Genomic DNA, 18,258 nt, shown 5'->3' on the forward strand with positions numbered 1-18,258 from the left:
ACATTTGATATAGTTGCATTTTGGATATGTTTGGTCAGTATTTGTTTGGGCTGCATTATACTGACAGTTTGAGTTCTGTCAATATCGTAGATTTGTTTGGGCTGTTTTATATTGACAATTTCATTTCTAAGTTGTAATGATAATAGAATGCAAGAAGTTGAAGAAAGATAGAAGCAGGTCAAGAATTGTATTATGAATAAGCATAGAGATCAGGCCATAAGAAATTGAATACAAATGTCATACAGTATGTAAATTTAGAAGGGTTGTCTCCAAAAGGATTAATATGTGAAAGAAAATAATCCTCATGGTGGTGGTGGGAATTGTAACTTTTGTGTTTATGTATGTGTATGTCCTAATATATATATATATATTTTAAAAAGACAATTTCATTTCTAAGTATATCCAATATGCAATGTGATATTTCAACTTTTCACAGCACACTGGAACAACATTTTCATTTAGTACTGCAAAATTAAAATTACTTTTTGACCAGTCATCACCACCTTGGTGTATGTATGAAGTTGGTTGTTTTGTTTTGGTTTTGTTTGTTGTTTTTTTGCCTGAATGTGAATCAATATTACACTTGTTTATACTGAACTGCATTTGCCATTTTACCTTTCCCACATTTTGTAGATATCTCAGACACTTTCATTGCCCAAAATAATATGGCCTTATCAGCAACTCTAGCTAACTCACTTCTAAATGGATCATTTCTGAAGTTGAAAAGCACTGGCCCTAACACAGATGTTCCAAATTCATGTAAGGTAAATGCATGAAGGAGGGAGGGAGCAAGCCAGGACTGCCCCTGATGTCACAATTTCATACTGTTTTAACCATGGTTTAAAAATAATTTTTAATTCATTTCTTACTTTTAACTCTTGTCAAATATGATTATTAATTTTTTTTTAAAAAAATTGTAAGCTGCCTTCAAATCCCACTTGGGATGAAGGTGGGGTATAAATTCAATCAATCATTCATTTTCCAAACACCAAGGGTAACTTTCTGAATAAGAAAAGATTGGCTGTATCGTCTCTGAAGCTCAGCATGTGCTCTTGGCCAGTATCCATAGATAACACAGGCCGTTATGTTTAGAAAGTCACCTGCTGTATATGGAAAGTGATCAGAAACTCTAGCTACTCCACTTTTCTTCCTTTCACATTTGCCCTGAACAGACTCCAAATGATAAACTAATATATTGTAACAACACTTAATTATGCTTTATTTGTGCATCTCAACATTATGTTTGTAAGAAGTGGTAATGAGATGTTACTTCAGATTCATGGAAACCTGAATGAATTCACAATTCTCCTGATTTGTTAATCAGAGAAATAAACAGACGGAAAATGAAAGGAAGCAGGGATGACTCCTTTAGGAAAGTCAAAATCAAAATGAGTATACTTACTTACTTATTCATTTACAGACAACAAATAAAACATAAACTAATTTTCTAAAGCAGTAACAAAAGTGAGGCTCCATTTAAGAACATTTGATTCTTCTGATTGAAGTATTTGCCCTATATTATACGATGGAAAAGCCCTTTTAGAATCATAGAATCAAAGAGTTGGAAGAAACCTCATGGGCCATCCAGTCCAACCCCCTGCCAAGAAGCAGGAATATTGCATTCAAATCACCCCTGACAGATGGCCATCCAGCCTCTGTTTAAAAGCTTCCAAAGAAGGAGCCTCCACCACACTCCGGGATAGAGAGTTTTAGGTCTAACTAGTTCTATTAGATACCCAATATTTGAATTTATTTAATTAGAAGTTGTAAAACAGGATATTGAAGATGGTTTCTGGAAACAAAACAGGAATAAGCATATAAAATAGTCAAGTCAAAAATTATTTAACTTTAATTCAAACTTTTTTTATTAAAGTATGAATGCCTTTATGTTGCAGAATAGTTTACATACATTTAAAAGCAATAAGCATATTTCAAGAGGCCCAAGTCCTCTTCGGTATCCCATGATCAATCTACATGCTGTAACACGGATCGCTCACATACATACACGCACACACATACACACAAACATACAAAGTGTACATATTCACACACAATGGAACATACTTCTATAGCTATCTGTTTTGATTAGCTTTCTTTAAGGCTTCTGTAAGGTGCCCTAGTGCTCCTAACATTACCACGGTTTATGAAGAAGACGGTATAAAGGAGCAGCATTACCTGCAAACTATTAATCATCATTTGGCCTTTAAATGTGTTTTTTAAACCAAGTTAAATTAGGAACCCTTTCATTCATGATCAGAAAGGGATTTCGGAATGCTAGTATGAGATTCAAATCAGAACAAACCATCTGAATTCAAATTTGATTCCAGGGGATTCTTGAATTTTCACTACAAGATGGCCAAGATCATTGTAGTAGCTCAACCCTGACCCTTGAGTGTAAGGGGCATCTCATAAAAATATGGAATTGAATAACAGTAGGACCGTAGTAGAACTGAAGTTCTCATTCCATGCCATGACTGAAAGACAACATGTAACACAGCCCAAGGTCTCAAATCCATTTCTCTCAACCTTCAGCAGCAACCCTGTCTACTGAATCAGGGATTCAAAGTGGATGAATTCACAAATTTCCCATACTTCATTCCACCTTTTGGTATCCCTACAATATTTAAAAAATAATAATGGTGCTAATTGGAAGATGAGTGGATGCAGGTATGTTAAAAATGGTAAAATGACTAAAATAAAATATATCATATGATTATAAGGTGAACATATAAACATCTTTGAATATTCAATCTGTGAAATGTTAATTAACGGTAGACTGTCAGCCTGCTTCCCTGAAAGGTTGCAGGTACCTATTTCAGTTTGGAGGTGATCAACAGGATGTGCTGCTGGCCACCAAACCATATTCAGCACTTTTCTGTAGAAACAGCACACACTTGCTAGCACATTAGATACTAGCAACCTCCAACATGTTCTTATTGTTAACTGCTCAGTGGATTTCAATAAGCAAATAGAAATAATTTATCATCCTTATGAAGTGAATCTGAACAGCAAGGGATAAAATGGGTCTGGAAGATAAAATGAACAAAAAAAAAGAAAATAAGCTTAGTCACATTTAAAAAACAACAGCAGCAAATTTCATTGTGATGCAGTTATTATAAAGATGAATATATTTAAGGAATTTACTGAATTGCTTCTTTTATTTTATTCAGAAAAGCTGATCAGTCAGGTGTTGGGAGTTTCAATACTCCCAAACCGAACTGTTGCTTATTCATCCATATGCTTCTATTCCCAGGGCCATTTCTGCTTCCGCTTAACCGTCAACAGGGTCAAGTCAGCCATCGTCAGATTCCATTTCTTGAGACATTTCTTCGGAGGAGCTATTTCTGTGGATCCGGCCATCACTCTTCATGCTATGGAAAGTCTTCTTAAAGGCCTCCATCATGGCATGAGCCAACTTCTTGGCTTCTAGCTTGCTCTCACACTCTACAGCATGGCAGTCCATTTGATAGGACAAATCGTCGTTGATCTCCCGATAAACCCAAGCAAAAATGTTTGGGCTGACATTATGGTCGGCAGTGCAGTAAGCAATACGTGCAACCTGAAAGGTATCCATGTGGACAGTGGCCTCTCCTTTGAGGTCCAGATGATGAAGCCAAACTTGGAAGGGACGGATTTCCAGGAGGGCATTAGCTGGGAAGATGTCCTCTCTGGCGAGGGTGTGCTTCTTCCACAATTCAATGACTGGTTTCTCTGTACAACCTGACAAAAACTGCATTCCCGTTGTTGAAATTTTACCCAAATACGTAACCTGAGAAGAGAGAAAGAGAGAGAAACAAAGTTTGTCAACTACACTTTTTGGTATTTTTATTTTAACATCTTGAGTTGTTTTTACAGAACTTCAGAAGAACCGCTCGTAATCTCAGTCAGATCTGGCTATATTTAGCAAAGGATCTTCAAAGCCCATGGTACATTGTATAACTCTCCAGTACATTCAGAGGCTAATCTTTCTATCTCTTAACAATACTACAAAAAATGAAGATTCAGACAATGAACAGGTGTGAATCACCCTTGCAGTGATCAAATGGTGTAGCTATATTTACTTAAGACAACAAAATATCAGAAATGTCATTGTCTCAAGAGAAAATGCACTTGCCTGTTTGGAACTATTTCTGCTTCATTCCACTGATTGCTTCTTTGTCTCATGACCTCATCACATGGCTCAAAATGAGTGTCCTAGGACACTTAGAGTCAGCTTCAGGGAGTCCAAAAGCAGCGATTAGATGGTGCCTGTGGCTCCGTCTCCAATGGGGTAAAAGTGTTGCTAGACACTTTTCCTGCAACACAGGAGGCTTCCCATCTTGTGCTGGCTTCAGTGGAGGGCAATCCTTTCCCCATGTGATGGGGAAAGCATTGCAAGAGGGAGCTATGCGCGGGTTGATAGATTTGCCCCATTGCTCCCTCTTTCCTCAGTAGAAGTCAGGTGAAGCAAGATGCTTCACCTGGCTTTTATGATAAGATGGTAGGAGTACATCAACAGAGGACACAAACTGTTCTTAGATGACTGCTTCACATCTTTCCTCCTATGACTTTACTGATATAGACTACTCCGATGATATCTATTGGTACATCAAGCCAAACTAATTATTACTGTAGCATAACAACTATGCCAATTTTATAGATGGCCAATGTGATTTAATGTGTTGAGTGTTTCTCTAGAACTCTAGTGATGGGTTCTGAGAGCTGAATCACAAGCTCATTTGAAGAGCCACACATCTCTGTTTTAATAAACAGTTATGGTAGCCAAACATTTTTTGCCAATCCTAAATTGAACAAGCCCAGAGCTGTGTCAGTCCCTGGATGTTACTTATCAGGCTGCATGGATTGAACCAAACATAAGGCTTACAAACATCACATTATGAAAAAGAGTGCCTTGGAGAAGCCTGAGCAGTTTTAACATTACAGGAAGAGGGGAAAGGAACTCTTTTTGTCCTTGCCACAGTCTGATGAAAGTCACTTGCATTTTGAGAAAAGTTTCCACTCCCTGGAAATGCAAATAGCAGCTTTGTAGAGGTGGTTTGTATTAGATCACAGCAGGGAAAGCAAAAGTCAATTTTCGATGGGAGAAAAAATAAATGTCAGTTGAATTTGTATGAGCAGTCAGATGCAGTTTCATCCATATGTCCTCTCTTTAGGCATGGCTATAACACTCTGTTCCTGAGATCTACTCTGCCTACACTCAAGTATTATCCGTTTCTTTAAAAATAGCACCAAAATACCTTCTAAGAGCCATCTGTTTACACCCAGCCAAACTGTAACTACTGTGTAATGAACATGCACTCAGCATGAAAACAACCCTCTGTTTATGCAGAAGTTGTAAGTTTTGTTGGTGCCACAACAGAGATCCAAATGTGGCTATTATTAGGAATAAACTTGGAGCATTTTATTGGAAATTCACCATGGCACACTCTTTAACTGACACACCTGCCTCCCCACAAAGGAAATCCCAGTTTTAAAAGCCTCAAGTCATCTTCCAAAAATATTAATAGCTCATACTGTAACTCTACATTCATTCATTTGGATGTGGAATAATATAGTTGTGTCAATTAAAGCTGTTACAAGGATCAGTTTATGTCATATCACTTAGCCAATGACATTAACCTTCTTCTAGCATTATGTTATTACTTAAAGGGTCCAACTGCTCTTTAAGCAGACTGGGCTCATTTCCCTCACTGGAAATAAAGACAGTCTTCTAACAGTCCCAGAATCAGTAGAAATAAGAAACTGTAGGACAGCGTTTCTCAACCTGGGGGTCAGGACCCTGGGGGGGGGGGGGCATGAGAAGGTGTGTTAGAGGGGTTGTCAAAGCCCATCATAAAACACAGTATTTTTGTTGGTCATGGGAAGTTTGGCCAATTCTACTGTTGTTTAGGTTCAGAATGCTCTTTGATTGTAGGTGAAATATAAATCCCAGCAACTGCAACTCCCAAATGTCGAAGTCCGTTTCCCCCAAACTCCACCAGTATTCACATATTGAGTAATCGTGCCAAGTTTGGTCCAGATCCATCATTGTTTGAGTCCACAGTGCTGTCTGGATATAGGTGAACTACAACTCCAAAACTCAAAGTCAATGACCAGCAAACCCTTCCAGTATTTTCTGTTGGTCATGGGAGTTCTCTGTGCCAAGTTTGGTTTGATTCCATCATTGGTGGAGTTCAGAATGCTTTTTGATTGTAGATGAACTATACATTCCAGCAACTACAACTCCCAAATGAAAAAAATCAATTCCCCCCACCCCCCAACCCCACCAGTATTCAAATTTGGGTGTAAAGGGTATTTGTGCCAAATTTGGTCCAGTGAATGAAAATACATCCTGCATATCAAATATTTCCATTACGATTTATAACAGTAGCAAAATTACAGTTATGGAGTAACAACAAAAATAATTGTATGGTTGAGGGTCACCACAGCATGAGGAAATGTATTAAGGGGTCGTGGCATAAGGAAGGTTGAGAAACACTGCTGCAGAATGTAAGATAACAATTAAAAGTCCATAAACTAGAGTATTTTCTATAGAAGAATGACAATATACTTCATATTTCCATGCCTATTATTACATATACAAAAGTTACTAAAAACTTCTTTAAAGTCAATGACAATTACTCCCCTGAGCAATACAAGAATGCAAGATTTTGCTTTCAGGAGCCTTCTCTACACCCAAATCTGGAAAAATACAAAGCTTAAAATACTGACTTGTTTTTGAAAAAGTAGACTCAAACTGAGCATAAAAACATTTGACATTGTCAGGAACCCTGCTGGGAGAAAAATGCTTTGATGATGATCAACACATTAGCAATTCTTGTGGAAGATACCTGCCCGAAATGGGACTATCGACTGGAACAGAACTCAGAAGATTAAACAAATACAAAGCAAAATCCATGGCCTTTTGGTCCTCATCAGCTACAAGGCCCTATGCAAAACATTGCTTAAAACCTCTCAGAGATAAATGAAAAGAGAAGTTTTAATGGAAGAAAAAAAATCTCTTGGCACCAACATTTACCTCTGAGATTACACTACACATTTTAATACACAGAGGAGAATAATAAGATGGATGCTATGGCAGACAGAGCAACTTATCCTTATTATTATCCTTATCATTAATTATGTATATAGCCACTGCATTATAGCACACCTCAAGGTAACCACGTCACTTACATTATGGCAGTAGTCCTTCAAGTGCAACATAGTAAAGTATATGTTCTATAGCAATGAAAGAAGATATGTGTATGTGTTTCTCCCGAGTTTGTAAAACCTAGAATTTGATACTAAGGAGACTCTGAGGCAGCACATCTCCATGTTAACTGAGTTTTTTAACAGTTTGATTTTAGGTGCCAGTTAGAGACACAACTACAGCCAGTCCTGATAGATTCATTTCTCTAAAAGGCCTCTCCATCTCTTTGCTGGTGTTTGTTCTATATACAGCATGGTCTTTGAACTCTTCGAACAGTTCAGAAAGAGAAAAGAAGATTCTTGGCAAGTGGTTGGATGGAGTAAAAGAACAGAGAACAATGTTAAACAAGCACAGAGGAAGAATGAATGCAAGGCCATGTGCAGGGATAGAGGTGTCCAGAAATTTGGTCATTGGGGGTGGGGCACACACACCATTTTTTATATTTCAGAATAAAGCCATAATAATTTAAAGAAAATGGAATATCAGCACCCATTACAGATTGGAAGTCACTTTGCAATTTTAGGAATTCGCAAATCATGTAAACTTTGATTGATCTAAATTATAATATTTTGTGTATTAAAAGAATAGTTAAGACACAATTACACATTGATTTTTTTAAGTGGAGCAACATATTCCTGAACTGTAAGTGATTACTTTGCTTTGGCAGCTTATAAGAACAAAAAGCAATAAAGGCAGAAGAGACGAACAACGTTTGCAAAATCTTGGAAAGGTGAAAAATAACTACCTAAAAAGGATTGGAGAAAAAGTTATTAGATTATATTCAAATAGCCAAGCTACCTAATGGTGTCAGAGGAGGAAATAATGAATAGTTTACCCAAAAATGGAGGCTGGTATTTGAATATTTGGAAAGGGAGACATATAATAATTTTAAAGTAGCCACGAGGGGAATTTACTAAAGTAATTATAAGGGTAGGTTTTATTAGGTATCAGATTCACAGTGAGTAGTGACTGAAGTCATAGGTGAGAGTTCATGGGTGAAAGGAGGGAGGGAAAAGATTTGTTAGAATGTTGCAATGTACCTGTTTTGCTAGTTAATGTAATTTTTGAATTTTTTTTGCCTGAATTAATTGATATTTATTTCTGAAAATCATACAGATGGCAACGCATTACAGTGCAACCCTTCTATAAATCCATGTAGATTACTATTTACAATTTTTGTAACTAAGTGACAGGTTTGGTTTGTACTTTTCTTTTCAATATAGATCATTAGTTTTCCTTTGAATCACCCCACCGCATCCCCTCTTCCCACCCACTGCCTGAGTCATTTTATATAAATACATTGATTTGATTGTCTGGATGGCCTGGTTCAAAATTCTGTACCTATTATTGCTTTCTGTTTTGTCAATCAAACAATACCATTTCCTATTCCATGTATTATTATTATTTTTGCCTGTCACTTGTATACAATAAAATTTAAAATGTGAACACACACACACACATTCACAAATAATACGAAATTATTTTATCTCCTTTAGTTCCTCGGTGCATCAAGCTGCCTGAGAGACACCCAGGTTAAAACCATAACCAAATTACTGTATTTTACAGAAAAACAAGTTGTAGCTTCAGCTGCTTCTCGAAATAACACAGTTTTCTTACACATTTACCAAATACTACTACTACTACTGATGATGATGTTATAATTTTATAACAGGCAGTCTACATTTCATCATCATTAATAACTAAGAAACATTCAAAGAAAAGCTACAAAGCTGCAATAATTGAAAAAGTAATGTGAAACAAATGTTGGAACACTTTTTTAAAAAAGCCTCTATACTAGCATAGTAATTAGAATATTAAAGTACAATTATTTAAGCCACAGGCCTGAAAAATCACTACTCATGAATAATTCCATCAAAATCAATCCTGCTTTTCATGATGAACTATTTGCAGCTTGAATACTCTTTCATTGCTCATTTCTGTAAAAAAAATACTTCGCTTTTATAAATCTTATGGATTTCATATAACCAGTGATGTGTGTTTTTTTAAAAAAAGTATGAAATATATAAACTATCCCTGTGTTATAGCACTTATTCTCTCATTATAAAGTTGAACAATGCAGTGGGCTTCATTTTAATAAAACAAATTCTGTAAACCTGGTGAGAACTATATATATATCTATACATATACATACACACACACACAGTGCATAATGGGCACTAGTTAGAAGAATCACCCAAAGCATATGCTATCCGTTAGTTGAATTGGCACATGGTTTTTCAGCAGGAGCAAGGACTTGTATTCATTAATTCCAGTGGAAGGGCTGCTTTTTTCTCTCCAGTTTCCTCCCGGCCTTCATTATAGTTCCTTGTCCTCTCGCATAACACTGGCTTGCAAAAGTGAGTCATAAAAACATTTTTAAAATGTATGTTGGTTTTATGCACATTTGGCATTCTGAATCCAAACATGACCTCAGATTTGCTCTACCACGTACAATTTTTTCACAATTTACTTTGATGTTTTTATTTTGTAATACGTGATTGAGTAAGAAATCTTAGGGGAGTAAAGACTAAACAGTAAGAAAGGGATTAAAATCTTCAAACAGACTTTCAAAACACAAAAATCTGTTCAAAAGCACTAAAGGAAATTGTACGGGAATATCACCATCTGCACTTAATCAAAGCTGAGTAACACCTGAATTGATAAAAATGTCAATTTTGTGAAAGGACTTTTGTGAAAGAACTGTGTGTGGTATGACATTTTTATTGTGTTTATCCAAATTCTGCACCAAAAATACATGAAACAGCTACAATATTGAAAAATGCAGGCCTATGTAATTTGCTCTAGAGGATTGCTCTGTTCCTACTCAAGAACAATGTGGAGTTTGTTAAAACAAACTTTTAAAAGGCTGTAGAATGAAATGGGAAATTGACAAAAGTTGGTTTATCTATCTTCTACCAGCAGAGCCCTTCTACTTCTATGGAGCCTTTGGTAGATTGCGGAACCCATCCTGCTCACAGAAGACAAAGACTATCTCAGTGACCTTATAGGAAAGTCTATAAAGCAAGATAATTGTAAGGATAACCAAGGCATTTTTTTTCTTCGACAGAGAAAACACAAAGTGATCCCCCTCCTCATTTCCACATACAGAAACTGAAACTAGTGGTAGGAAAGCATCCTTCACTTTAGTTGAGTATGTATGGCTTGGCCCTTAAACATCCCATGGATGCTACTCACTCATCTACCCTGCCTTGGCTTTTTTGACACTCAAAAAATGTTACAAGCAAAAGTGCTGGTGCCAGTGAGTGCCAGGTGAATTGAGCAAGACAGACATGTCTTCTTGAGTGTGTGAACTAGGTAAAGGCCCTTTCCCCAACAGCACTAAATGTGCTAAATGGTAGTCAAACTATGCATAGAGCTGATTTGGGAAAATGTGGGGCAAGGCCACCTTAACATGGCCTTGACATGCATTAACCAAAGTCTCAGGATAGTCTAAATTCCACCCCAAATAGAACCAGTCACAAATGTTTAGAAGGTCATCCTATGTTTGCTGGGCACCTCTCTTCCCCAATCACACCATCACCCTGGCTGACATCATGCAAGAAATGGTCTACTCGCAGGACCCATGTCATACCTGGAGACCACTGTGACACAGAGGACATGAGGAGATGGTAAAGGTGGCCATCTGGTGGTGCTGAACCAAGTCCAACATCACTGGGTGGTCAGGCCTTCATCTCCCTCTGCTGTGGCCAGTGGGGGTGGGCGCTGTGTAAACCATTCCTAGGGCTAATCCAGCATACATCACGCCAGATCAGCCCCAGAAAAATAAATCAGTGTAGATCCATCCATAGTTAAGCTGAACATATTCGGACATATTCAGGACCAAATAGTCAACTTCCTCTATTATAAAAATATTGCTGTTTGAAGTCAATTTTTACAGGAGACTTGGTGTAAACCAAATGTTAATAATTCTAGACACTACTACTCAAATGTCTGACAACAGTAGCTAAATTCCCTAGATTTATATATTTTTCTTTTGGATATACAGACAGTCCCCAAGTTACAAACAAGATAGGTTCTGTAGGTTTGTTCTTAAGTTGAATTTATTTGTAAGTCAGAACAGGTACACTTTGTAAGTGTAACTCCAGCCAAATTAGCTAGCTAGCTAGATAAATAAATAGCTAGATAGACAGACAGATAGATTCGCTTTTAATAGCATAGGGAATGCTTAACACCTCTGAGGTGTTTGTTTTGCGGTCTGTGACCCTGTTCAGAAGATTCCACATCACTTCTTGTCACTGTGGTAATTGGACTTTGAAACATTTGGCTTGTTATGGAAACAAGGATTGGCGATTAAGCTGCAGTGGAAACGCCTTTTCCCTCTGACAACTCTTTCCGGAGTGAATTTCTCTTCCTGGGGGTAGCTTTCTCTCACTTCTTGTTGTCTCACCCCTGTTTTTAACTATGAGTCATTCGTAAATTGGATGCTTGTAACGCGTGAACTGCCTGTAATCCAGTTTATAAAATCTTGTCATTCTCTTCTGGAAACATGTCAACCTCAGGTTGAATTTCATGCACATGAACAGTCAAGTCTAACACTGTCTTCAATGTGCTCAGATTATTATAGTAGTTCTTAATAAGGTCAGCAGACATCTTTCATAGAATATAGGAAACGGGGGAGGGGCTTCATACCATGTTATTAAAATTTAAACAATAAAGGCCCTTTTATTATCACACTGTTTTCCAGGTACCGAGGTATATAGTTTTATTACATCTTATAATAGCTGGAGATCATCATATAATTTTTCAAAGTGTTTGTAAAATGAAGGCATCCCACGCAACTTTCTTGGTATGCTAAAATGACCTATATTCTTATTACGCTTTCTCCTGTCAAATGGGGATTTCTATCTAAGGCTTTTCTCTTCTGGCAAGCTTTTTCAATGATCTCAAGCACAGCTGCAGTTGCAGCTATTAATAGTTATTAGGTGTATGTGAATATGCTAACCTTTGGGGGGGAAACACAATCCATTTCAAAGAAGAATGCAACTCCCACTGTGAGGATTGTAACTGAATATCAATATTTGACTCAAGGTACAATCTACAGAAAACAGCAGTGTCAAAGGTTTTTCCATCAGAAGAGATGAAAAAGCTGAGATAACCAGGATAAAAATTCTAAAGTTATTGAAATCAATGGGAATTTCCTTAGGGAAATCTTCTGACCCCTCCCTGGGCAATCTTTCTTTACCTTGCTGGCATGAGGCCCCTACTCCCAGCTCTAAGCTTCTTTATGGATAGCCGAAGTGGCCCCTTACCAGACAATGGTTGCTGTAGATCTGCCAAGCCAAAAGGTGTCCTTTAGTTTTACTCCACGAAGGCTGTAGGAACTGTCCTGTTGCCCCAGCAAAGGCTGGCTGTATTCCCCCAGCAAAAGCAGAGCTGTGAGAAGTGAAGCCTTTGTGCAGGTGGGAAAGAGAATCTCACATGTCCTGCTGTTAGGCTTCAAACAGTGAGACTGAACAAAGGTCCTCCTTTGCCTCCAAAACCCCGGGAAAAGGGGCGGGTCTAAAGACTCTAACGATGATTGCCAGGTTGCTGGCCCTATGGCTGCAACTTGGGGATGCTACCTGATTGCAAAAAGCATGGCTTAAATAAATTCATATAAACTAGCAGTGCAAGAAAAAGAAATTCAAATCTCCTGGCACTGCAGTGCCAGCACAAGTTGCATCTGTAGAAAACTAGTTTGTTTTACTAAGTGCTCATATTATGGTTTTGACTTAAAGTTGTTGCTGTGCTTCTTCAAGTCTTCTGAGGAAAGACGGGAAAATTTTAGCAGCTAACTAAACTATCAACCTGTTCCTAAAAACACCACAAATCTCTATGCTACTATTTGGCTATCAATCATAGAATCAAAGAGTTGGGAGGCAACCTGTGGCTGAATCACCTAGATTATTCCCAAAAGATACTTGTCCAACCTCTATTTGAAGACATCCAGAGAAGGAGGCCCCACTACTGCTCTTGGTTTCATTGCAAAACAGCTCTCACTGTCAAGAAGTTCATTTTAATGTTGAATCTAAATCTATCCTCCAGTAACTTAAAACAGTTGGACCTGGTCCTATTCTCTGAAGCAGCAGAGAATAAGTCTGAACCCTCATCTTTATGACAAACTTTGAAGCATTTAAATGGTGTGATCATATCAAGAGTTTACCAAAAATATTATTGTTTTTACATAGAATCACAGAGTTGAAAGTGACCACAAGAGCTATCCAGTTCAACCCCAGCAATGTAAGAATAAACAATCAACAATCATATAGAGATGGCCATGTCTTTTTAAAAACCTACAAAAAGGAGACTTCACTGAACTCCAAGGCAGTGTATCCCATAGTTGACCAGCACTTATTATCAGGAATGCGTTCCTAATATTCAGGTGGAATCTCTTTTCTAGCAATTTGAATCTATGTCCTAGTCACTGAAGAAGCAGAAAATAGGCCTGCTAATCTTCAATATGACATATTTTCAAATATTTAAACATGGCTACCATGCCACCTCATTACTTTTTCTTCTCCAGGCAAAAGATACTCTAAACCGATCCTCACAGGGTCTTCCACATCTTTGGTCATTTTGGTTGCCTCCTCTGGACACATTCCAGCTTGTCAATATATAATGGACTGGTTGCTCTGACACGACAAATAAATAAATATATTTCCTGAACTGTGGCGCCTAGAACTGGACACAGGATTCCAGGTGAGGTTGGACAAAGCAAAAAATAAAGAATTCTTAAACATAATTACAATATACAGAAATGTACACTGCATTTATAAACTAGTGCTTTGAGCAACTGTGTGTCAATGAAAACTGAATTGGATACTACTCTTTCTCTAATTCAGGGATGGGCACACTCTGGAGCCCAGAGGTCTACCCTAGCTAATCTTGGGCTCAGCTGTGGCTGCCATTTTGGAAAATCAGAGACATGACTTCTGGCTGCTTTTTGATTTTGTATGGGATGACCTAGAATGTATATTGTAATTTTAATGTATTCCCCCCCCCCCCCAAAAAAAAATACTTCTTAGGGAGTACTTGAGAGAAGGGGCTTAGGGAGGTCAATGGAAAAGCCGGTAGTACAATAACATAGCTGGGAAGAAAATCTTTTGTGGATCCAGAAGATCTATCTGCATGACAAACTGGGTGCAATAGCAGAAGGTTTTTTCTGGTACAGCCACCCATTTATTTTATACTCTTTTATACTACCATTTATTGGTATTTTAACATGCTGCATCATTATGTTTTACCCCCTTTTCTAAAAAACGGTACCTTGTTTTTGCAAACCATGTTGAATGCATTACTTAGAGGCATTATTTAAATAACTGAAATAAAATGTAAATATTTCAAACAAATTGATTGCAGTTGGAGAAGACATAGCCACTCATAAGCAGAGGGCTGTTGAGGAGACAGATGCATGATTAGTCTATTCACCCCTTGTACTTGACCACTGGTTGTATTTGCCAGTGGAATAAGCAAGCACACTTATGGGAACTAAATGTTTTCCCATCATGGAATGAGGGGTACAATTTTTCAGGGAAATAGTAAACTATCCCCTAGGATTGTGCCCTAATCCAGTCAAACTGCTTCCCTACTTATGATCATTGCCTTCGCATTATTACATATAGCAGCATTCTGATCTCCACTCTTGAGAGCTGCCTCATCTGCACACTTTACTTTTGCACATGCTGTTGTGTTGCCATTACTTTAATTAATCTGAATGCACAAGGGGCTCTAGATTTCAACAAACTTGCTTTTAATTCAATCAAATATTTTATCCTCTATGCTTCTTTTTATCACTTCTTCCTGTTAGCTTATTTTGATTTCTCTTAATCTACATTCCTCAGGCAAAGTAGTTTGGATTTATTTTCAGTAGCTTTGAATTTTTAACTGAATTTAGAAGTGTTAATTCCTTAGCCTATTACAAGATTAATGACTAGTTGGCTTTCTAATGGTACCCAGCTCAATGCATCTTGCCTTGTAATCACACTGGGAGGGGGAAAACAACTTTGCAGGATGGAACAAAAGATATAATTTATTTAGACAAACTCTTATTCATTCCACAGCTCTAAATGTTAGTTGCCTTTGCAGAGTAATTAGCTGATCTATCATTAGGGAAAACATTCCTCAACTTAAATCGAGATGTGGTACACAAACAGCAATTTCCAAAGGTTATAAGTATTACATTACACACAAACAGTTACTCCATTAAATTTGGAACAAAAAGCCTCCACAATCACACATACACTGAAACTAAACATTTCTTGCTAAAAAATATTATTGTAGAATATTATTCTGAAATACTACATGACACCCAGAAAAATAATGTGCGGGCTCGGCTCTGAAAGTTGTGGTAAATACTGGAAAATACATAGCAAAGAGCAGGAAACAGATCAATTTGTTAGGAAGTACAACCTTTAAAAATAATACAATTCCTTATATTCCTACAGAAATCAATAACTTGTCATTCAGCTGTACTGTTTGTGTGTGGAACCTAACCCTATTAACTGAACAACTTGTTTAATATTAGTAGGAATTATTTCTTTGCTTATTTCATTCCTGCATTGAAGAACAAATGATGTCAGTAATTTTCTCCTGGATGACCCTTGTTTTGGTTCTTTTGACTCTGGGTTGTTTAGGCTTAATAGCCTAAATCTATTTTTTATGGGAGGTATTTCAATTGTATTTTAATACAGTCATTGATTTAGTGTACTTCTTTATTTTTATTGTAATTTTTGATATTAGTTCATTGTGCCACAGTCTGCTCCTAGTTTTGTTTTTGCAAACAGAATGGAGCTTTCCCATCTTCTGCTCCCAATGATGTAATCTAGTTGATTTCTGTATTGGCCATCGAGTAATGTCCATGTAGAGAGTCATCTCTTTGGTTGCTTGATCAATATGTTTGCAATGAAAAAACTATTGGACTCACAAAATTCAGTAAGTCTCTCTCCTGCTTCATTTCTTGATTCCAGGTCAATTTCTCCTAAAATGTTTGGTTCTAATTTTGCATTTCAATCATTTATGTCCTCTTTGGGTGTGTGATTGTGCTTCTGTTCTACAATTTCCAGCTTTGCTCCCCGATAGCTAATTGAGTGCATTTTGACCTGGGAGTCTCATTTTTCAGTATTGTCTCTTATTTCATTTTTATTGTCTCATGATAGGGTTTTCCTGTTAGCAGACATACGGAAGTGGTTTGCCGGTGCCTCTATTTGCACAGAAATAACAAGAGTTTGTGAAAGTGCCACTGCTATTTAGTCTGGCTCATTTACAAAACCCATCTAATGCTGGAGGCCTTGGTAGCAACAGTGTTATCATCAGAATAACATATTGCTTCACAATCCCACCAGTATAGAAAGGTATTGTCATGAAGCAGTTCCTCTGATACCTCCAGTATAAGTATGAAAACTTAGAAAATACTGTGGATCTTTGTACCATTTAAGATTCTGGGAGGAACAGGATGTGCCCCAAACCAATTTTATAGTACACTTCTCAGTGATGTCCTTCCAAAAAGGACACTTGAATTTTAGCAAAGGTTAAGCACTATCAATAGCTCTGAAATGCTAAGACCCTTCACAAAGATTAAAAAACTGCTCAACAAAATCAAGTTCAAAGCAAATGCAAAACAAACGGCCTTCAAAGATGCTTCCAATGTAATTTATATGAAGTGGGTTACCAAAGAGATAAAAGTTCAGTCTAGCAGTTCTGAACTTCTCCTCCATGGTTCAATACAGGATGACAGCATTTAAAGTTTTAAATGCTAATAAAAAGAAAGCAAATTGAGTTGGGAAAATGTCCTAGTTTATGTTTGCTCAAAGTTATATTTTAAGATGGTTAGAAGCCAAAGTCGTAATCAGTTCAAAGGCTTTAGTTGACTCCTGAAATGTGTCCTGTAAAATAAACGTCATACGCATGATAGAAACTAAATTATCCATCTCCCCGCGTTTCTTCTCTTATTTTCTTCAACTGTACCTCCAGTCAGCAAAAACATTACTCTCCCTGCATTAGCCCCAAAAAGTAACTTCTCAAATTTTCATTCCCTCAAGTTCTATTGCCCTTGTCTTTCTGCAATCATGGTGATGCTGCACAGTGAAATGACTGGAACCACAAAAAGCTAGTGAGGAAGCTTAAAGCCAAAAGTAGGAGCAGGGGAAATATTATATATATTGGGACTTATTCTGCAGAATATCTGCATGTGGATTTGGTTCTTCCACTCTAAGAAAATGACATTTTCTGCATTAGAAACAAGATTTTCTGTGCAAAAAAAATTTCTGTGCAGAAACTGCTGTTTTCCAGGTAGATAATACAAAATTGCCATTTTCAAATCTTTCAGAGAATAAGTCTGGAGATTTTCTAAAATTACTCATTGTTTTCTTTTATATCAGAACTAGTGATGAATACCATGAGCGGTTTTTGATACTCTGGTTAAACTGCATTTACACAGTCCCACATCTTTTGAATGGCATAGACTTCCACACTGGGAAATCCAACCCTTTTGCACCATCATGTTAAGAAATATGCCTTTAGTATTTTGAGTAGCAAAATATATTTTAGTGCTTGCCTTAAAGCATAAGAGTGTACGCCGATATGACTACAACTACCTCAAGTGGAATCATTATCTGTTTGGACTACAAGTCTTGTTTTTATGTAATAAGATTCTTAGGCGAAAACAAATAGGACATAACTTAAACTGCAGTTTATAACAATGCTGCTAAACAAAAGCAAAATCAATGACATACAGCAACATATTTAAAGTAGATAACCCCCGACGTACACGGTAAAGACTTGATTCAATATTTTAAAATGCTGCATATTTACATATCATCCAGGGCCACACCATAAGGTTCTTTGGTTGGCATTGGGCATCTGACAATTACAATAGGAAAGTAATTGCAGAATTTTTCTTTATGTATTCAAAATACATAAAGAAAAATTCACCCTTCTGGTTAAATGCACCCTTCTCTAAGACAGGGATGAACAGAAGCTAGACTCTGTCCTGAAAGTGGCCCACAAGCCATGTTTTGGTGGGTTCCCAACTGTTTGCTCACTGTAAGATTTTTCCAAAGTGAATTTGATCC

At 37.2% G+C, this 18,258-nt stretch overlaps 1 protein-coding gene across 1 annotated transcript in view; it reads right to left on the bottom strand.

Moving 5' to 3' along the window:
- Positions 1 to 1,838: 1,838 nt before the first annotated feature.
- The window catches only part of PID1 (phosphotyrosine interaction domain containing 1), a 141,232-nt gene continuing 124,812 nt past the window's right edge, over positions 1,839 to 18,258 (bottom strand). Inside the window, exon 3 of the mRNA XM_060767820.2 lies at positions 1,839 to 3,769. Coding sequence (XP_060623803.1) covers positions 3,293 to 3,769 — 477 coding nt within the window. The 3' untranslated portion in view covers positions 1,839 to 3,292. The remainder of the gene's footprint in view (positions 3,770 to 18,258) is intronic.

Source organism: Anolis sagrei, chromosome 3 (assembly GCF_037176765.1).
Source record: "Anolis sagrei isolate rAnoSag1 chromosome 3, rAnoSag1.mat, whole genome shotgun sequence".
Taxonomy (NCBI): domain Eukaryota; kingdom Metazoa; phylum Chordata; class Lepidosauria; order Squamata; family Dactyloidae; genus Anolis; species Anolis sagrei.